General features: G+C 31.8%; 1 protein-coding gene and 1 long non-coding RNA gene across 3 annotated transcripts in view; one reads left to right on the top strand and one right to left on the bottom strand.

Annotated features, from left to right (window-relative positions):
• The first annotated feature begins 3,722 nt into the window (after window positions 1–3,722).
• On the top strand, window positions 3,723–7,405 carry LOC143079867 (uncharacterized). The gene is made up of 3 exons (XR_012979508.1): window positions 3,723–3,779; window positions 4,780–4,976; window positions 7,159–7,405. It is a non-coding gene; the product is annotated as an uncharacterized LOC143079867 (long non-coding RNA).
• LOC143079864 (acidic phospholipase A2 PLA-2-like) overlaps window positions 5,772–23,091 on the bottom strand; it is a 168,098-nt gene continuing 150,778 nt past the window's right edge. Inside the window, exons 1-5 of one of the 2 annotated variants that reach the window (XM_076255498.1) lie at window positions 12,612–12,767; window positions 10,783–10,933; window positions 10,023–10,132; window positions 7,647–7,718; window positions 5,772–6,040 (exon numbers count right to left, since the gene is read on the bottom strand). In XM_076255498.1, coding sequence (XP_076111613.1) covers window positions 5,877–6,040; window positions 7,647–7,718; window positions 10,023–10,132; window positions 10,783–10,933; window positions 12,612–12,672 — 558 coding nt within the window. In that variant the 5' untranslated portion in view covers window positions 12,673–12,767 and the 3' untranslated portion in view covers window positions 5,772–5,876. Of the gene's footprint in view, window positions 6,041–7,646; window positions 7,719–10,022; window positions 10,133–10,782; window positions 10,934–12,611; window positions 12,768–23,091 lie in introns of those variants that run through there. The other variant, XM_076255499.1, reaches the window with a different exon arrangement.

The following is a 23,091-nucleotide window of genomic DNA, read 5'->3' as shown; positions in this document are numbered from 1 at the left end:
CGAAACAAGTTGGCTTTATGCTTCACTATTTTTATTGCAGTTGCTAGCAGTCTTAACTATTGCTTATTGCTTATTTCGATATAAAACACGCAATCATCAAGGAAAACTAGCTGCCTTATCTCCGATGCTACACGATACGATATACCTATGATGTGGAAGAGAAACATGGTAAGTTCGAGAACTAGAAGAAACGATTGATGCGACATGGATTGCTGTTCCTATATAACGTCAAGTGGAATATCAAAAGCATATTTATGAGTAGAATGTGAATATGAGATTAACATCTAAACTTGCCTATGTATCACAGATAAGAGACGAGTTTTGAAGGAAACAAATATTTGCATATGTACTTAATAATGTCTTTTATTTAAGAATTGAATGCTTCTTTCCGGAACTTCATTGGGGTTTAAAAGCGTTGACCGAAGTACATTGTGTATGAAGCGAGGAAGGGCTTCATTCTAAAAATGTGCGCACGGTCAACGCTTTTACAACCATATGAAGTTACAAAAAGAAGCATTTTTAAAATACTTATAATTACATTTTTTAGCTAGGATAATGAAAACACGATTTTTATCAAGTTTTCATTTAATTTACCTGTGTACTTTATTGTGGGACCTCGTGTCATCATGAATGAAAGTTTTTATTGTGTAATGAAATTGATTAAGGAATTACGCGAGATTTCAGTGTAGCCAATCAGAAAAAAACGTATTATTTTAATGAAACATACATCTAAATTAAATGTAATTAATATATAGTTTTTGAAAATTTCTTCTCGTACAAATGTACGTACCTAGCTGTGCTTTGTACAAGACCGACACATAGAGCCGGATTATTAAATGAATGTGCTTATTTACGAAATTAATAGCAGGAAGATTTTTCATTCTACCAGCACGCATTATTCTGAATCTGAGCCGATCAATCTAGGCTCGTATTCCTAAATGCTGCGCACATAAAAAGAAAAAAAAAGAAGCAGGAAATACCAATTTAAACAAAAATGTGTTTGCCCCGCCACTACGTGACAACCTAGCCGACGAAACAACAATGAATATCGTTGGCACTTACCAAATCAAGCGTGTAATTTGTACAAGTTGTGAATGCTGTTATATTCGAAAAGCTGCACTAAGAGAGCCTATTGTGAGACTAGAGGAATTGTTTTGCCCCAGAAATTGCGAAAATGTAAAACTTTATATATATATAGTCAAGCCTTTATACATTATGTTTCATTTGTTTTCTTGCTACAAGCAAGAAATTAAAAGTTCGCGATCATACCAGTATATTTTCTATTACTATTTATAAGAGTTATCTCCCCTTAAATGACTTAGTTCAGGAAAAAAAAGATGAGCAAAACACTCAAATAATTTGTTTAAACATTAACTTTGGTTAAAGCAATAAATTATTTGTTTTTCATTGTATGCATAAACATTCTTTAAAATAAACATCAAAATGTCTCGAAGTTGCATATTTAGACAAATATCTAGACCGAGTGTATACTGCAATTGTGTATTCCAAGATGGCGGTACGCAGTGAATCTCCATTGAGGCAATGGCATTCATAAACATGCCTTAATTGTTAACTGATGTCTGTTAATAGGGTGTCTTGATTGTCCCACTTTTGAAATTATAGGTAAAAAAGTAATGAAATTTTGTGGGACAATCGGGAAGTATTTTGATAGTGATTGATTTGTGTTTATAGTGTATAGCAATTAATTTCAGGGTACTAATTAATGTCACTATTAAAATATGAGAAAAAAAACATGAAAAAAATATAATAGTTACATATTTCATTTTGTACATAGTAGGTACAATTAAAGCATCAACAAACATTAAATATGATATGAAGTCATAGAATTTTAGTCTTAAATGCATGATTTTTTAAATAAGTTTTCATTGGCTTTGAACTAGCTGTCAGTGACTACAAGTACTCTCAGATCTTTTCTTATAGTCTTTATTGTGGGAAAGCATAAGTATCAGTTCTAAGATTTTTTGAAGAATGTATTGTGGGAAAGCATAAGTATGAGTCCTAAGAACTTTTAAATAATGTTATACAAAGGATTTGGAATACTGGACAGTAGTATTTGATTTCAAATTCGTAGACCAAAAAGATTGCTAAATATCATACAATCGATTTCCTTTGAGCATGAACTATTTTTGGATATTGTATTGCATGTATAGAACTTTGGTCACATAATATATATTCCTAGAACTTTAATTATCTAATAGCTATGGTGTCTTTCTATTTTGTTCTGTTAATCTATTGTTTCGGGTAAGCCAGATCGTCAAAATAGTCAGCCTCAATCTCTTGAGATCAGACTGCTAACTTGACAATGATATTATCTTCGATTTCGGTCGCGACTTGAGATAATTGAATATCTTCCTCTATTTCGGCCGCAATTAATGATAAATGAACATCGTCTTCCATTTCAGTTGCCATGATTATAATTAGTTCGCTTTCCTCAAAATCTAATAAATCGGGAAGTTCTGCCATTTTCTTTTCTTTCTGCAAATTATGCGGGCTTTCTTAATGAAATACGCAGATTATACACGAGGCGCAAACGTGACTTGCGCGAGCTTATATTTCATTGGATAGAACTGTAACGTGATCAATTTCCAATATTAGTTCAAGGTCTTCAAAGCTGACATTCTATTTATATTAATTACAAATTTTATATACCATTTGTTTTACTCAAAAACATATTTAAACAAACTCATCCTTCGGATTCGTTTGTTTAAATATGTTAACTTTTAAGAACCATGGTATATATAGTACTTGTATTTCCTTTCTGCTACCATAAACGAAATCAGAATGTCTATTATATAAATAGGGAACTGTGATAACAAAAGTTCCCGGCAATTCGAAGTTTCATACTGGTGAAAAATGTCAAAACATTGTCCACAATATTTGTTTCGAAGAACTTAGTATATACAAAAAAAATCCATTGGGAACTTGCATTGTGTAATATCTTATCCTTTGTATAGGAACTTTTTTTTTTATATCATTGGAAAAAATACCATATATGGGCGTTTTTCAATAAAAGTGTAACTTTCAGACTTAAAAAAATGAAAAATCAACTTCTCTAAAATTTTATTTCAAAAATTATTTTGAATACCTCTATTATAGACCTGTTTGTAAGTAAAAAGTGCAGTCTTAAATGCTCTTTTAAATGATATTATTTTCATACTTTATGTACTGTTTTGTAGGGGACATTTGAGAGCGGGAAGACGAGCAATTAGTTTTGCAGCCTGAGATATTTTAGCAATTTAATTAAATAGTGTAAATATTTAGATTATCGATATGTGATCATATGTTGAAGTTCGGATAGGATGTTGATCTATGTATATAGCATAAGTCTGAACTGACAGGGGCGGAATTAACAAAGTAAGGTACATGTAACAGGTCATTGTAGTGTACACTACTGTTTAATTTTACTGAGTGAATGAGTACATGTATGATCATGTACAGGTATAACAAAATATAATTCAACATCAAAAAAGACTAGGCAACATCCGTACATGTACGTACATCCTTCAAATATATTGTAACTGAAAATCGTAAACCTTGAACACGCTGAACACATTTAAAACATTCCAATACATTAAAGTAATGTTTTTGTATAGTGAGACAGACTATACAAATCCATGATCAATGTGCTCCCGAATAAGGAGAGCATTCCTCAGAGACAGATATTTAGTTATAGTTGTGTCGTTTCTTTTCCCTCTCATAATACGCCCCTTAAAACAACGGGAAAAGTAGAAATTTTGGATAAATATAGTTTATCAAAGGTGGGTTGTTGTCTCTTTGACACATTCACCGTTTCTATTCTCAATATATATGTATTTTATTATTTTATCATAAGTCTGACACTAAAGTACATTTTGTATGAAGCACGGAAGCGCTTTATTCTAAAAGTATACGCATGATCAAAGCTTTTACAATCCTATGAAATTACTTAAAGAAGCATGCAATACTTATAATTACATTTTTCCTTTATGATCACACGAAAACACGATTACTGTCAAGTTTTTCTTTTATTTACCTGTGCACTTTTTTGTGATACTGTTAGCCTATCAAAATAATGTAGCGTTGTCGTTTTTGTATGGATTTGTGTTTGTCGATGTGTTATTTTGGTAGCGTAAATTACGTGAAATCCATATTCAAATGGCACAAAGAAAACAAACCACAACACAAAGTTTCAATTCAAATCACTATGTAATCTGTTAAATGTATATCAGTTTGACATAATAAAACAGTTGAACAATAATCCTAATTCACTAACACAATATTACTCTCACCACTTCTAACTAACAATCTCAAATCTCTCTATTCTCTTTCTATTACACTCTAATCTCTCTCGCATCCCCTTATATACATATTTACAGGCGGTACCCCGACTGTCCCAAAGATGGGGTACCGGGCGGTTCTAAAGATACCGGGCGGTACCTCAACGGTTCTAAAGATTTGCTACCGGGCGGTACCTTGATAGTTTCAAAGATTGGGTTCCGGACGGTACCCCGACGGTTCCAAAGATGGGCTACCGGAAGGTTCTTAAGATACCGGGCGGTGAATTTAAGTAATATAGATACCGTTCAAATAAATAAAAATACTGGGCATTGCCCTGTAGAAATGTAATTTAATCCAAATATATTAATAAAAAGATATCTTACATAATAATAATTATACTGTCAAACTAAAATCGCTACAATAATGTATAATAATGAAACATTCATCTAATGTAAATATTAATACATGTAATTACTTCAAAATATTATTATTTACTTCTAGGTAACATTAACATTGCTGAGTGATCAGTTATAAGCATTTGGCGGAACTCTTCGATAAAGAAGTTGTTGAGAAAAGTGAACGTTATATTTACTATTCAGAAACAAAAGATATGTTGAAGAAAGAAGAACGTGACCAGTTGTTGGAGGCACTTGGAAGATTTCAAAATACAGAGTGTCAGTTTCAACCAAAGATATTTGGTAAAATTTGCTGAGCACTTTTAAAGATAACCCTAGTTTTTGGAGTCACTTTTGCTCAGTCTTACGTTTTCCGTGTAGTGTTTTGTAGGCTGTTGCATGCTTGTCTTGCCTTTTTTTACTACACAAAATATAGTGCATTGATCTTAGCATTCTATACATCCTTTCCATGATCATTTCAAGTAATTCATCAAATATATGCTCAGATATTCAAGGCACAAAATGATGATATACTTGTCAAGAAAATTACATAACTTTTGCAACTTCTAGGAATCTTAATATCTGTTTTTTTTTTAAATATAAATGAAGTCACTGTTAAAGCTATCTTTAAAAACTGGAGTTATCTTCCTTTGTCTAGAACTGCTGTTTAATCAACTACAACCATCGATGAAATATTTAATATCACTTCCTTCTGATAAATTGAAGCAATCTGTACCCTCAGTGCTTACAAGCACTTTTATTGTTTAATTTGCCATGATGTCATGATGTCTCAAGACCTTTAACAGCAATCAATATATCAATGGTTGCGATCTTTTATACTTCTCTCTTTACTCTTCATTGCAGAGGGACACCATGATTTGATGGATAACTTATTACTAATTAAATGTTTAATTAGCTTAATACTGTATGCTTAGTTATTTGTTACTGGCATTAAAGTGCAATTAAGATTATTTTAATTGTGTATAAAAAAAAACTTGTTTTGATGTAATGTGAAAAACCCTTAAATAGTTTGTTTCCATATTTCATAAATTAAGAAGAAGTAATTTTTAGTAACAGTAAATAATTATTGAACTATGATTGAATAAAATCCTTTATTAGTTGACAATAAGTGTGTATTATTGATATAATATTTCGAAAATAACTTTACATAAGTACACAGTACATTGAATACTTTCAAAATTATTAAATTCGACCTTTTGTCAAAAAGTGTGCTGCGTTATGAATAAACCGTAATAACTTGGATTTTGATTGAAGCTCCTTATTATAATAAATGTTATTATGTCCAAGGCAGTACGCCAAATTTTTGTCACATTCACAAGTTGCTTGGTGACAGTAATCCTTGTCCACTGAAAATATAAACCATTAATTAGTACATTAATTGTAAATTATGAATGTATAATCAAAAATAACAAAAGAAGTATGAGTATAGCCATTATTTAGTTGCTTGAAAGGTGGAAAATAGTTTAACTTCTTATCAAGTACTTTTGTAATAAAGCTAGTTTTATTTGGCAACTATCATAGATATGATGCCATGTTAATTTACATGTCATCAGGTCTGTTGTGGAGAGTTGTCTCATTGGCATTATACCACATCTTCATAATGTCTCCTCTGGAACAAAAGTCGCTAAAAGTAGGACATTGGTGTTGCTTTTCTGTGAGTCAATATGGCAACAATGGAGGAGAATGCGTCAGCAACTGTTAAGTTTTCTGTGTGAGTTAATTGGGAGTAAATACTTGTGATAGATCAATGTTTGTTGCAATAGATTACTATCAATTTAACAGCTTTTTCAATTCCTTGTTGCCTAGCTTGTGATAGATCAATTATATTTTCTAAACAGTTGCATAAAAATCAGAACACATCAGTTTGGTGGCATTTTCAAGGCTTTGCCCCTTGGTCATGATCCAGTGATTTTGAATTGTTGAAATGTTGCTGTCAATAAGATTGTTTTTTTAAATATTTTTTGTAGACTGGCAAGTTGTATCTATGTGTCAACAGTTTATTTTAATTTCTTGTTAGTTTTGGTTCTATGAATTAAGGCTATGACAAATGTGTGACAAAAAACAAGTGTCATATTTGACATACATTGTATATGCCAGAAAGATTGAATTTATATTAAGTATTGGTAAATTTTATATGAAACTGCAATCAAATAATTCATAAAGATATTTATTCCTCATCTTCATCCTCATGTAAGATATCTTAAAGCAAAATAATTCATATCTTCTATTCAGACTACTATTACTGAAGGTCAAAAGTTATAATAACTTCGACCTGGAATAAGATGCAGATTAACTTTTACTTGTATAGGTATTCTAAAGGCAAACTAATTATTTTTTTTGTAGATTTCTTATAAATAACTACTAATCAAAGTGTTAAAATTAAGTATATAATATCTTTGTAAATTGAAACATCAAATGTCAATAGTGACAAAAAACATTTGATTGAATAATGATTTTTTTTCAGACCTGAAAACAATGGAACATAACGGTTGATGGACAGATTATAAAGAAAATGTTGAACAATCAGGAGATAACGAAAGTTAAGAGCTACCAACTCACAAGCCAGTGGTCAAGAGGTCAAGATGATTGTTTATTATTTTGACAATTTACTTTGATTTGATACTGACAAAGATTATATAAGAATTATATCTGACTGAAAAAGTTTATTCAGACTTTTGTGAAAAAAGATTAAACAAACAATGGTTTTAAAAGTGAACTAGCTACTGTTTACAGAAAACCATGACAAAATGCAAAATTAGAGATAATGTTTCAATATTATCTTTGGTAAAATGTAACATAACAAAAATACAGACCTCCAACTAAAAATTCAAAAACAGAAAGTTATTTCTTAATGTAGAAAATGATTTATTTAACCTGATGTGTTAAAACTTTGTGTATATACCAAAATTAATTAACAAATGTTCATAAAAAATATCTATGATTTGTACTCACCTTTTATTTTTTCATAAGAGGTTGATTTTGGTATCTTAAAAACAGAGCTAGTCTTCAATGTGGTAACATACGCTGATATAAATCAAAACAAATATATATGTATTGCAGTATTAGGCTATATAACAATCAAGCTACTTTTATAGGAGTACAATGACAAGTGTTACATGTGGAGCAGGATTAGCATACCTTCCTGGGGATTTGAGATTCAATGTCCTTTTGGTACCTGTTTTCGCATATCTTTCTAAAAAGTGATTCACATCAATAAACCTAAAAATATTTCATTTTGATAATTGACTTATGGCTGCGTACACATCACAAAAAAGATGGTTGATCTGCTCACTCTGCATGTGTTCAAAGAAGAAAATTGACCCAGCAGTTTACAATGAAATACAAGGAAAGTCCCGGAATTGACAGAAGTATAATAATGCATTCCATATATTTTATATTAACTCTGAACATGTATAAAGTAGTTATTGTAGGTAACTATAAAAGTGACAAAGATAACTTTCTGAACAACATGAACAAGATTAACTAGAGGCTCTTAAGAGCCTGTGTCGCTCACCTTGGTCTGTGTGCATACATGTATTAAACAAAGGACACAGATGGATTCATGACAAAATTGTGTTTTGATGATGGTGATGTGTTTGTAGATCTTACTTTACTGAACATTCTTGCTACTTACAATTTTCTCTGAGGAAAATATTTTGTACAAATTTACAAAAACTTATAAAATTAATGAAAATTGTTAAAAATTGACTATAAAGGGCAATAACTCTTTGAGGGGGTCAACTGACCATTTAGGTCATGTTGACTAATGTGTGTAGATCTTACTTTGCTTAACATTATTGCTCTTGACAGTTTATCTCTATCTATACTAATATTCAAGATAATAACCAAAAACAGCAAAATTTCTTTAAAAATTACAAATTGTGGGGCAGCAACCCAACAACCCATTGTCCAATTCCTCTGAAAATTTCAGAGCAGATAAAAATTGACTAGATTAACAATTTAACCCCTTGTCAGATTTGCTCTACATGCTTTGGTTTCAGAGTTATAAGCCAAAATCTACATTTTACCCCTATGTTCTATTTTTAGCCACAGCGGCCATCTTGGTTGGTTGGCCTGGTCACCGGACACATTTTATAAACTAGATACTCCAATAATAATTTTGGCTAAGTTTGGTAAAATTTGGCCTAGTAGTTTCAGAGGAGAAGATTTTTGTAAAAGACTACAAAATTTACGAAAAATTGGTAAAAAATGACTATAAAGGGCAATAACTCCTAAAGGGGTCAACTGACCATTTTGATCGTGTTGACTTATTTGTAGATCTTACTTTGCTGAAAATTATTGCTGTTTACAGTTTATCTCTATCTATAATAGTATTCAAGATAATAACCAAAAACGGCAAAATTTCCTTAAAATTACCAATTCATGGGCAGCACCCCAATAACGGGTTGTCCGATTCATCTGAAAATTGTAGGGCAGATAGAATTTGATCTGATAACCAAAAACAGTTAAATTTCCTTAAAATTACCAATTCAGGGGCAGCAACCCAACAACCGGTTGTCCGATTCATCTGAAAATTAAAGGGCAGATAGATCTTGACCTGATAAACAATTTGTCCCATGTGAGATTTGCTCTAAATGCTTTGGTTTTTGAGTTATAAGCCAAAAAATGCATTTTACCCCTATGTTCTATTTTTAGCCATGGCGGGTCACCGGACACATTTTTTAAACTAGATACCCCAATGATGATTATGGCCAAGTTTGGTTTAATTTGGCCCAGTAGTTTCAGAGGAGAAGATTTTTGTAAAAGTTAACAGACGACGCCGGACGACGACGACGGACGACGGACGCAAAGTGATGAGAAAAGCTCACTTGGCCCTTCGGGCCAGGTGAGCTAAAAAATTAATATAGACTGTCCTCCAATGTATGATTTAAGGTTGTGTATTACGGATATTTCTTACATAAATATGAAATAATGTACATATATTGCTATCAGTATACATTCTATATTGTACATCCTAAGGCCTATCGACTATATAAAGTAGTAAACATTTGACTTACACCCTTATTAGCCTTGAAATTATATCATATTTTCCTCTTCTAACATGTATTTTGTAAATAAAAATTTAAAATGCCTTTAAATGTCATTGGCGTTGACAACCAAGGCATTGATAATTGCTGGTAGAATTTATCTCAATAACAAAGTTCATGCACCTACTAAAACGACTTCAAATATCTACAACAACTATGCAAGTTATGATGAAAAGTTTGAGTTAAGTTTTTTAATAGATAAATTGCGATTAGTGGCCATAATTCCAAATCAGTGGGTTCTTTTTATGATGGGTTAATTTAATAAAAATACTTTACTTACGACATACAATCTGATAATTTACAAGTGTCCAGTCATATGTACTCATTAGTAAATGAGAACATCCATAATTCTGTAATCTCCCGTAACAGTTGTCATGAAGGTTGCAGCACCTAGAGATATAAACAAGAAATGTATGAGTTTTAAATTTATTCTATCAAGGTGTATGGTAAAAATGAAAATGATACATATGCAAGATGAACTTTGATTAATTGTTAACATAATATTTTAAGACTTCAGCTAAACAAACATTAAATAAATAGAAATACATAACATCACTGAAGGAGTCTAAATACAAATTCTTGATTTGCCTAACGTTTTGAATGAAGAAAGTATTAATTCAGCAAAAATAAAAGTTACTGCCTCTTACATGTCTGATATGTTCTTTGTGAAGTATAAAGTTATAACATGTATTGTGTTAAGTACATGTTGGAGCAAACCATGCACTGTATTTGTAATGTATTGGTAATATCTAAAATTAGATGAACCAATATTTTTGTATCAAGAACAATTTGAAGTCAGAATCATTTGATATGTATTAACTAACAAAAATATATTTTACAATAAAGTTGAAAAATAAATTCGATCGGTTAACGTTTATTGTCTCCAAAAAAAATTAACCAACAATTTTCCACATGAATATCTTTCACAAAATATATTTCAATCATTGTTATTTTTTCATAAAATCAATTATTGTAATGTTACAATTGAAAAAAAATCACATAATGTTACAAATGTATACATGTATTTGGAAGTACTTTACCAATCAATGCTGTCCATTATTTGACCTTTACCACCCTTGCCACAGAAATGGCCATATTTATTAAAGTCTAAGCCATATCGCCCTGTGGTGAAAGATATCATGTCGCTCATTGCAAGCAAATTTCGCTTTGTTCTGTGTTTGACTGCAAAACCTGAAATATCATTGTACTTAATAGAAAATTAATCACATGCGTGATATGTATCATTTTCGTAACATATTTTGCCGTATTTTTGTGCATAAAAAAAACATTTAAATTTAAAAAAAATTCTCTTTTCACAAAGAGACAAACAACCCTACCAAAGAAGAAACAACTGAAGGCCACCTATAGTGTTTTCTACACATCAAGAAAATCCCGCTACCATAGTCGGGCCTCAGCTGTCCCTCAACATAAAATGTAATAGTTCAGTGAAAATGGACGCCACACTAAACTCCAAAACATATAGATGAACTAAAATTAAAAAAAACCATACAAGATTAACAAAGGCCATATGCTCCTGACTAGAGAAAGGTGCAAACATGCGGCGGGGTACAACATATTTTGTGAGATATCAACCCTCCCATACCTCTAGCCAATCTAGATTAAACAAACACAGAGCAATACGCACAGTAAAACTTCGTACAAATTAAAATTAATGTCGAGTAAACTTTTCCCAAAAGGTAAATAGGTTTCCAAAATAAAATATATTTCATAAAGGATTTTAACACTTGAAACATTATATATAAACAAGAGTCCTAAGTTATTTAAAGTGATTGAAGGTGTCCTCCCCAAAAATAATAATAATGTTATAAAATGAAAATATTGGTATAATCTGACATTCAAGTGAGAGGTTAAGCTAGCTATAACACCAGGTTTAATCCACTGTTTAATACATAAGAAATGCCAGTACCAAGTCAGAAAAAAACTGTTTCCTTGTACAACGTCATATACTTGCCAGAACCTGGTGCAGTTTGCCCCTTTTTGTTTATACTACAGTTCAAATGAATGCAAAGTTTGCACATGTTTGTATACATACCACAATAATTTGTACTATGTGTAAACAAATCGTACAATTTACTTCTATTTGTAGATATCTAATTTGTGTAAACACCTCGTGCAATTTACTTCTATTTATAGATACCTCTATTGTCATAACCGTACAGATTGATCCTGTTTGAACTAACCGTATATGTAATAACCGTACACTTTGCCTGTGTACATACCTTATTTGCAATCACCGTACTGTTTAATTATGTTTGAACATACAACTAATGTAATCAACGTACTGTTTGCTTCTGTTCGGACTTACCATAATTGCAATCACCGTACAATTTGCTTTTGTTTGTATATATGCGAAAATTGAAATCACCTTGAACTTTTCTTCTGTCTATGAATACCATAAGAATTTATTGTAAACACCGTACAATTGCTTCTGTTTGTATATACAACAGTTGGACTTAAAATACAATTTTCAACTAATTGTAAATGCCACATTTAAACCGAAAATACACATTGCTGCTTTTTGTTTGTTGTTGTTTTTTTAAATTCCCATAGTAGTATTCACCACACAGTTGTAATCACAATATAGTTTAGATATGTTTTGTTTACTTCTCACAGTTTAAACCATGTGATAGATCGCTTCTGTGTGTCCATTCCCGGCACAGTTGAAACCATCAAACTGTTTGTTTCTCACTAAGAATGTTCCAGGAGGCGGGGTATTTGGAAGTATATGACCTTTTTTTTTACACAGATACAAATGTATGAATTGGGTACTTACCGAGGTGACAAAAACCGTACAGTTTAGACTTGCAACTTTTGTACACGCCATACAGTGTTGTTATTTATTACTTACCATAGTTATTGAACACTAAGCAGACTATAAGTATTATGAAATTTCTTTTGAATAAATACATTTTCACATTTCACTTTTTGAAAAACAATAAGTAATACATCTCTATACAATGACTAAATACACTACATCCTCTCGAAATATTCCAACATATGATTTGCAAACTATTTACGACTTTGATATACCCACGTGATATACCACGTGTACCAATTGATATTTCAATTTAGTAATATCTTGTCAGTCAATCAATCATATAATATGTAAACTATATCAACAAATATATTCATGTTTTTGTAATACGGACTCTGCGTGAAACTTTATTAATTTTCATCATTTCAACATATATACGTTATACTAGTATAGCCGACAATATTTTATCAAATGCAAATTATTTATTTTAACATTTTCAATACAAAACGTTACAAAATATACTAAAATATAGTCCGACGTGTCGGTAACATGAAAGAATCTTCAATATCAGGACAAATATCAGGACAGAGTTGGTAACAGTTATTTTTCTAAAAACAATTACTTTATTTCATATTTTAAGAAAAATACGTCATAATTAAAAGGTAATAGCTAACAATGTCATTTATCTTTTGAAACTGTATTTGCAAGATGAAAAATCTGCCTAGGTAATGAAAAATTCTAAGTTAAATTCCTTTCTATTACCATCTACTATACTAAAATTGCTCAATGTTTTCTGCTGTTATCAGAAGTAAAAACCCTGTCTTTTCATTCGATAACCTGTATATTATGTTGAGATTTATTCAGTATGATGATCATAACTTATATTAAAAAAAATAGTTGGCATATAGTAGATTAACTTAAAGTTTGTGATTCATCAGGGAAATTGTCTTTAACATCCTTCCTGTTGCTGATTATGGCTATGCTGTTACTTTTCATCAAGTAACATGACAGAACGTAACAGAAAGGAAGTACACAGTACTTTTTGTTCTTTTATTCGAATTGTGTAAAAGTTTACTTCCATCTACAATTGAATAAGATACTATAAAAACTAGTAACTGTTACAGAGCTGTCAATGAAATATTCTCAGAAGGTACAATAAAAAGCTGTAACAGGAGAGAACAACAAAATTTATATTCTCTAAATTCTGATCTTTGGGGAGTTCGGATTTTTCAAACTGGCTGCCATTCAACTATACATTTAAAAGACCCTTAAAATGCAAAATGTTATCACATGCTTTAGATGTAATATAATCAGCCCATTAAGAACAAGTTTTCTATATAATTTATCATATTTGTAAAAATAAATCGGAAGCCTGTTTACTTAATTTAGATGTTCTTTGAATGACTTAGTTATAAGAAAACACCACCGGACAACATGATTTTGGGGGGGGGGGGGGGATTTGATATTTTATCAGAAGAAATATAAGAAAGAGTGTTTAATTGGCAATAGTTGGTGCATTATATACTCTAGTTAATACTGAAACTTAAAATTCTCCAAATAAATATGCCTAAATTTTTTAAGAAAATTTGCGGGTGCAAGATGGAACATCGAAATTATACTTTTTCAGATAATTTCTCAACTACAGTGTATGTGAATGGTCCGTGCAAGTTGTCTGATGCAAGATATATTTCTGCCCTGTCAAACAGGCTCTCTTTTATAATTCTTCTTGTTGTCGAACTAAATGGAGATGGTAAAGATCGCGAAACAGTGGTAACTATTGTATCAATATTAATGACCGATAAACAGTGGCCACTATTTCATGAATATTAAAGGACGTGAAACAAAGGCTAAGCCTTACAGTCCATACATAATGGTGCGTTCGAAAAGCTTTACCGTGATGACATTTACTTGCATCATGATCAGGAACAGCCAAACTCAAATACACTTTATCATATGGATATACATGGTAGATGTACTGATTGTTCACGACAGTGATGCGCAATTTTAAAATACGCGTCCTTTTGTCATTCTTGAAAAATTTGTTACAAACAATTATCTTACCACGATAACAAAAACATGCCAGATAGTTATAAAGCATAAGTACTTGAAAACGCACTTAAGCTACAAATATATGCCAATTGTGTTTTTTTTCCTTCAAGATTGACATTGATGTAAATACAACTGAGCTGATCATTCGAATGGAATAGAGACAAAATCGATGTTATTTTCAAGTTTTATATATATATATATAAAAAAAAAGTATGCATTGCTGACACCATTTATGACAAGCTTCACATTTTTCCGAGTTTGTAATAGTCCATCTCCTTTTTGCTGGAAATTTTATATTGATAATTTAAGGAAACATTGGTGCAGTCAGAGGATTTCAGGTTCCGCCACTGATATATGACATACGACAACTACAGAATGACGTTTAACGACTTTAACTAGTTTATAAAGCCCCCGCTGGATCGTATTTGAGACACGCCAGTTTATATTTTATTGTTAACTGTCTATTTATGATTTTTCATAAGTATATAAAATTATTTGTAATTATCGAGGCTCTCTTTTCTATTGACGATCAAGTCTAATCTATTCATTTTACATCTGGAATATATACTTTATTTATAAAAAGAATGCAACAGTCAATGTTTGTATATGTGCTGTGTTTCTTTTGATGAAAAGTATACATGCGTTACGTGTATTGTGACATTTAAACATCCGGGTTGATTTATTGACCTTGTGAGAAGACATGTAATGTTTTGATAAGAATTTTTGAATGACATAAACATTTAAGGTAAAACTACTAATATTTTTTTATATCATCTACTTATCAAGGCATTAGCAAATGTCTTTAATTTTAGATTTGCAGAGTAAACCAAAAGTACTTTCAGTTCTGTGTGATGACTTATATGGGCGTTTTTCAATAAAAACGTATTTTCTTGTCCCAGCCACTTTAAAAACATGTGTTTGATCTTTGCAAGCAATTTTTTGTGCAGTCAGTACATTGAATTAGATTTAACATTTTAAGCAAAGAAACAGTTTATTTTTAGAGGGATTGATAAGATATTGACTCCTGAATGGTCCAAAACAACCAAAATGGCATGTCCCTAGACCGCCTGTTCAACATTCATACTCTAAAATATCGTAAAAAAATGAAGAAATAAATGTTATTTTTACTTTACATAAGTTCTTTAATAACTCAAAAGTATGTTCAGAGCCAACATATTTTAATAAACAGCTTTCAATATAGGATTTTTAATTTCAGAAGGTGTGTCCCTCACAAAATGTCCACTACGAAACGAAGTCATTAAAATTTGCCAATAAACAGTTTTATAAAATCAATGTAATTTTTGTTTGCAAGAGATATAAACATTAGGGTCTTACAAAAGAAGTGATGCTTTTATAACGGCAATTAAATTGTTGGTAAGAAAAATTGAGCACATCAAATGGACCAGAGTGATACCGTATTTTTGTTAATGTCCACTACGAAACGGGTCAAATCTCCTTCAGTATCTGGTTTTAAAATTATGAAAAAAATATCAGTGTACAGCTTAATAAATGCTTTGATGAATACAATAAGTCTTGTTACTATTGCAATATAGGGATTGTGGGGGAAAAAATAAAACATGCGAATACGTCCCCTACGAAACGGTCCCCTACGAAACAAGTATGGGAGAAAAACGTTTCGTAGTGGACACTACCACTACTATGCAGTCTTTTTTTTAATTTTTTTTCAATTATATTCGTGCAAAACAAATAACAAGGGTTAGTTTCATGTAATTTTTATTATGTTTTTATTAACATATAATAGGGTTGATGTCAATTACGAAACTTTTTGTCCACTACGAAACGGTTTTGTCCACTACGAAACGCATCAAAATGTCCACTACGTAACATGAGTTGTTCCTTCATATGTGAAGTACTGTCTAATCTTTATCGATAAAAATGGTTTTCCAATTCAGAAAAAAATGAGATTTTTCTAGTATTTAAAAGTAAACAAACTGGAATGTCTATAGGGAACATTCAAAATTGCAAAAAATATGTGTGTTTAGAAGAAGTTTCGTAGGGGACAAAAGTCCCCTACGAAACAGTACACAAATTATGAAAATAATATCATTTCAAAGAATATTTAAGATTGCACTTTTTGTTTACAAACAGGTCTACAATAGAGGTATTCAAAATAACTTGTGAAATTAGATTTTAGACAAGTTGATTTTCCATTTTTTTTAGGTCTGAAAGTTACGCTTTTATTGAAAAACGCCCATATATAGCTTCTATAGAAACACCATGACCAGTGGCGGATCCAGAAATGTTCATAAGTGGGGGACCACTGACTGTCTGAGAGGGGCCCCGCTCCAGTCATGATTCAGTGATTCCCTATATAATCAACCAAATTTTCCCCAGACAAGGAGGCCCCCTTAAAAACCTCTAAATCCGCCTCTGATGAAATACATTTTTGTAATGTCGAGAATAGTTTGTATATTCAAATGTAAAAGGAATGAAGTATATTTAGACATTTCCTTTCAAGTAAATAGAGTCACCTTTCTCGATGATAATTTTGTTTATGTTATTTACAACAATACAAACAGAATATTATCATTATATAGTATCAAAACATTTTGGAAATTAAAAACAAATTTATACCTGCAATTTTTTTTTATGGACATGCACACCTATAACATGTATAATTCTTACTTTCGTTTTTTTCTTTTTCTATTATCTTGCCTACTTGTTAGCTGTTGTCCATCTTCTTCTGTCGTCGTTCGTCTTCCTTTCCATTGACGTCATCGTCGTTCTCTTAAGGTCTTCTTCTGTCGTATTCATCTTTGTAAGATTTTAAAAATGCTCCTTTTCTGAAACCGTTTATACTGCTTTTTTCGAATAATTCTCTAGCAAATATTTCAATGGGTTTCAAAATTTATATTGTAGTTATTTATAGAGGAATGAAACATTAAATTGTACTCTTACATCCAATCACCGCACTCCTAAGTTGACTTCCTTCACCTCCCATGGGTTTACAAAAGGCCAACCTAATGCTGGGGAAATGTAATAGCACCGTCTTGTTACTAGAAAAAACATGTGATAAGGAATTTGATCCATGAAAAGACCTTGGTTGTTGGAATTTTTTAAATAATTGTTATCATCTTTCATGCATACAAACCTTTGAATGTTAAAATGGTGTAAATGTCAAAATGGTTGGATTTATAGCATCTACTACTAGCATCAGTGGAAATACTACATTGGAACAATAGAGTGTACTTAATTTTCCAAATAGCTGATGCATTTACGACATCGGTTTAACCACATCAAACATAAATACAAAAATAAATACTGACATCTGATTAATTTCAGATACTTATGATTTAATCAAGCCCCGAGTATTGCCCCGAGGGGTGATGTTGCAAAACATTGAACAGTAAGGTTAAATACCATTTATGATTTAAACACCTCAAAACCTAATAAGAGAATAAGTGAAAGGGTTCAAATGATCAAAGGTCAATATTTGTCTCTTATGGAATATTCAGAAAGATTGGACAACAATTCTTGTTAACCTTGTGAGCGATTTAGCAGAAACCATAATAGAGGGAAACTGTGTCAAGCAACAATATTCAAAATCAGATCAACTAATTACATGTAATTAAGTAAACATGAATGATCACTTACAAGAGTTACCGCCATTGTAAGGCGTCTTTATACTATTTTTTGCAGAAAACATTATAAATGGAAACTGTAATTAGAAATGAAATGAGAAGCAAAAACATAAGTCAAAATGGCTGCAATTGTCAATGACATCTGATATGAGTTATTGCCCCTGAAAGATAGTCTGAACTATTTTTTGCATTTTTCCCAGAACCAATAATAATATAGAGATATTGTAAAATAGGAAAGGTGTTACGCTTAAGGTTTAGTGCCACCAAATCATAGCACTTAGTATGTCACCTACGGTTGCATACGAATAATCAAAAACATATTTCCTTGAATTTGACAGTTGTCGTAAATTAAACCTACATTTCGTTGCAGTATAACAATGCTGGGTCATAAAGATATATATTAGGTGTTTCAAAACACCGTTGGTTCTTTGTATTTAGTGTTGCAGTAGAATATTTTGTAAACTTGAGGTTACATGGTTACTAAAGCTAGTACACAGGTAGAATAGGGGTAAACAAAGAATTGCTTTACTTCCAGTGATATGATACTGAACAGAATAAAGCTTTACTCATGCCAAGTATTTTTGTATTTGAAACGTAGATAGATTCTGCACATTTTTTGAAAAGTGTAAATTTAACAAAGACTAATGGGCGATAATCTATCGTGACATTTCACATTAACAAAAACGTCAAGTGAGTCAACATGGCTGAAATTGTCAAGTGACCACTATCGGAGGTATTGTCCCTGAAAGAAAATGTTTAGCTATTAAATACTATTTTGGAAGAAAAAATTATGAGAGAGCAATTCACAGCGGTATTTTTCGCTGTGTTGACGACCCTTTGGTGGCCTTCGGTTATTATATGCTCTTTAGTCAGGTTGTTGTCGCTTTGACACATTCCTCATTTCCATTCTCAATGTTATGTATAATTATGATTTGCAAACAAGCCAACTTGGTTGAAATCGTCAATTGACTCATAAAAGGAGTAATTGCAAAATGATATTTGCTTTCAAACTTGGGCGGTTTTTTACTGAAATTATAACAGAAAGAAAGATCTACAAAAAAGTCAACACGGTTGAACAGTCAACCGAATCCTTAAAACTGATTGATGATAGTTTTCTTTTAAATTTTACAGTTTTTTGGGGAGCTGCAGAAACTAACAGATAGAAAGAAACATTAAGTATCAGCAAAACAAGTTCTACAAAAACGTTTACACGGTTGAAACTGTCAATTGATACCTTATATGTTCCTTTGCAATTTCAAACATAGATGAGGAACTTGATCTTCCATCACTGTATTGGATACCTAAACTACATACATGTCCTTACAAACAACGGTATATTGCAATTGCTAGGTCTTCCAAGTGCTCCACGAAACCTCTTTCTAAATTATTAATATCTCTTTTATCAGAAATCAAAGACGAGCTTCAAAGTGTTTTGTGAATCTGCCTATTCCAGAGGTGGCGTAAATCAGATGTGGATACTTAAAATTCCACTAAAATACAAATTGAAAGAGTTGGTATTGCTTTGTTTCATAAAAAAGAATGGCCAACGTAGATACAAGTATCTTGTCGTAGGGAGGGATAAATCCTACCTTGTAAAGGATCACTCTGATTCAAACAAAATTTCTCTGAAACTGACATTATCAAGATGCTTGGTTTCTTGATTGACAACATATTTGTTACGTTCGGAGGACGTGTTTTTCAACAGACTGTCGGCATTCCAATGGGAACCGATTGTGCCCCTCTTCTTGCCGACTTCTTTCTTTATTATTCTGAGGCTGACTTCATACAGGAACTTCTTAGGAATAAAATTATTCTTCAGTTTTCTATGTTTTGTCATGTGTACTATTGTTTGTCTGTTTGTCTTTTTTTCATTTTTAGCCATTGCGTTGTCAGTTTATTTTCGATTTATAAGTTTGACTGTCCCTTTGGTATCTTTCGTCCCTCTTTTATAAGTGCTAATTCCACTTAATGAGCATATAAATTTTATTAGGAAGGGAATCGGGGGCAAATGAAAAAAAAGAAAAAAAAGGAAAAGAAAGTAGAAGTACATGTATACAGACATATCACTAAATAATTTTCACTAATAAGCAAATATATCTGATTGCAATTGAAATAAAAATGAATACAAAATGTCATAGTGAGTGATTCAGGCTCTTGAGGGCCTCTTGTTTCGATATTGTCTGTCCAAAATTGAGGAATACAATTAAAATGAAACGGATTTTTAGTACTTTCAAGCTCGTTTTAAAGTCAGTAGCTATATAATTATCAATTTTGTTTTGAAGATTAGAATGGCTTCAGCTAGTGGATCATATTGTGGCGTGTGTGAAGCTCAGGACGTGGTTAAAGCAGCTGCCTTTTGGTGTCCGGAATGCAACGAAGGGATATGCACAACGTGTGAAAAACACCATCGAGCTTCAAGAGGTACAAAAAAGCATGAGGTAACTTCAATGGATGATTATAAACAAATACCGCCCATAATAGCAAGTATAAACCAATACTGCCAAGAACATGACAAAAAATATCAACTCTACTGTTCTCATCATGAAGAACTTTGTTGTCCGCTTTGCATCACAACAAATCACAAGAAATGTGATTTGTTAGCAATTGATGAAATTGTCAAAACCTCGAGGAATTCAGCATTATTTGAAATTATGGAACAAAATTTAAAAGAAATGAAAAACAACATAGACAGAATAGTGGAAGATCGAAGGCAGAATCTAGAGATAATCAAACAGCAGCGGCAAGGATTTCAGACAGATATAAAAGAGATGCGTGCTAAAATAAACATACATTTAGATAAACTTGATCAAGAAATACAACAGGATTTACAAGCTACGGAACAAAAGGTCATGTCACAAATAAACAGATTTGTGCAAAAAGTATCTGACCATGAGAAAACAATAGATGAGCTACAGAACAATATAGCTGCGACTAAACGTTTTGCAACTGATCTTCAGACATTTTTTGGCGGTAAAATGTTTGAGGCCAAAATCCAAGAGGAAGAGAAGTTCATGACGTCTTTAATAGAAGATAGTGGCTTACAACAAATACACTTACAATGTAAACTAGACAACAAGATGTCAGACATACTGTCCATGACAAAGATTGGAGAGATATCCGTTACAACAAAACCGTCAACGATCTCCATGACGGCGGATAGAGAAAAACAAGCTCAGAAAAGGATACCAACGATATCTAAAACAATCAATGACATTAATCTTGACTTACTAAAACAATTTAAGATATCGATAGGAGAAAAAGTAATTAGAATCACGGGCTGCACTATCATGCCGTCTGGTAAAATTATCTTCGTAGATAAATTCAATGCTCAGCTTTTAATCCACAACGACGATGGATTATTTTTGTGTGCAATACCTGTATCACATTACCCTATAGATGTTACATATATTAATGAAAACACGGTCGCTGTCACCAATAATGAAAAGCCTTATCATATGGAAATCATCAACATCGTCAATAAAAAGATTGTAAACCAGATTAAAACGTCCAATCAAAGCTACGGCATTACAAATGAAAATGAAAGACTTATATATTATGAAGTAGGAAGTGGTATTCAAATAGCAGACGTCAAAAGTGAAAGTACTGCCACCACAGTAGTTACAGTCGATGGCGAGTATTACTGGAACTATGTAACAACATCAAAAGACAAGATATACCATACAGAAAATGAATCAGGTACCGTAACATGCTACACAGTCACGGGACAGAAGGTTTGGGAATACAAAGACGAATCTATTTTGAAATCTGTTCAAGGAGTAGCAGTTGATAACGATTCCAACGTGTACGTGGTATCATGGGGAAATGACAGTATAGTCGTACTTTCACCAGATGGAAAGCATGCGCGTCGATTGTTAGCAGAGAAAAATGGGATTCATAGCCCTTATGGTATCTATTTTGACAAAGGTAGAAATATTCTACTGGTAACGAATTTTTGTGGACCAGCCAGTTTGTACAATATTAAATGATCGGATAAAAATCAGATATCAAGCAGTTTGAAACAGTCTGTATACTTTAAAAAATATGATTTATGTAAATAGTGTAAAAGTATTATTGACATTACTAAAATAACATGTTTACTCTGTTAATTGTCAGTTTCCAATTGAATATACTTAATTAAATTTGTAGAGCCAATTTCCTCAGAATTTATTTCACACCAGGGCCATTTTCAGAAAGACTTTCAATCTTTACTAAAATTCACATTTTCGTAGATAAACATGGTAAACTTAATTTACTTTCAGATTCAAACATTGGCTTATTTCTGAAAAGACGACCAAGTAAATTATCAGCGTCCCTGAAAAATAGCTCAAAACCGCATTTTGTTAATTTTGTTTTTCTTCAAAAAAGATCTCATGTTTCCGATTTTTACATATTTATGAAGATAATGATTTAAATATATGTATTTTCAGACAAATACTGAAAAAATATATTTTGGCAAACAAAAATCATTGAAAAGATTTTAAAAAGCTTTCATAACGCCACTCTGTGTACATGGTGTATGAACTAATAAAAGTACAGTGGAAATTAGGTTTGTAATAAGAAAGGGCCCCTTTAGCCGAGTTGCCCAACTAGGCTGCCATGATAAAACAAAGCGCAGAACGTAACTTTAAACGCCAACAATCAAATCATTAATCATTGTCATTTTTGTAATTCATTTTTAAAATATCAGTGGTTGTTGGTTCAGTTGAGAAGGGTTTTGAATCATTATAAATGCCATGGAAAAATCACATTGATTGAATACATAAATGTACAAGCTTCACTTATGAGATGAATCCTTAATATCTTCAAACTTAAAAAGAAAAGAAAAACAGTTAAAAATACATAACTATCGGAATTATTTTATAGCTGACTATGCTGTATGGGTTTTACTCATTGTTGATGGTCGTACGGTGACATTTAGTTGT

This window comes from Mytilus galloprovincialis, chromosome 6 (genome assembly GCF_965363235.1).
Source record: "Mytilus galloprovincialis chromosome 6, xbMytGall1.hap1.1, whole genome shotgun sequence".
NCBI classification, from domain to species: Eukaryota; Metazoa; Mollusca; class Bivalvia; order Mytilida; family Mytilidae; genus Mytilus; species Mytilus galloprovincialis.
The sequence above is the reverse complement of the archived record's forward strand: the minus strand, read 5'-3'. Positions and strand labels throughout refer to the sequence as shown.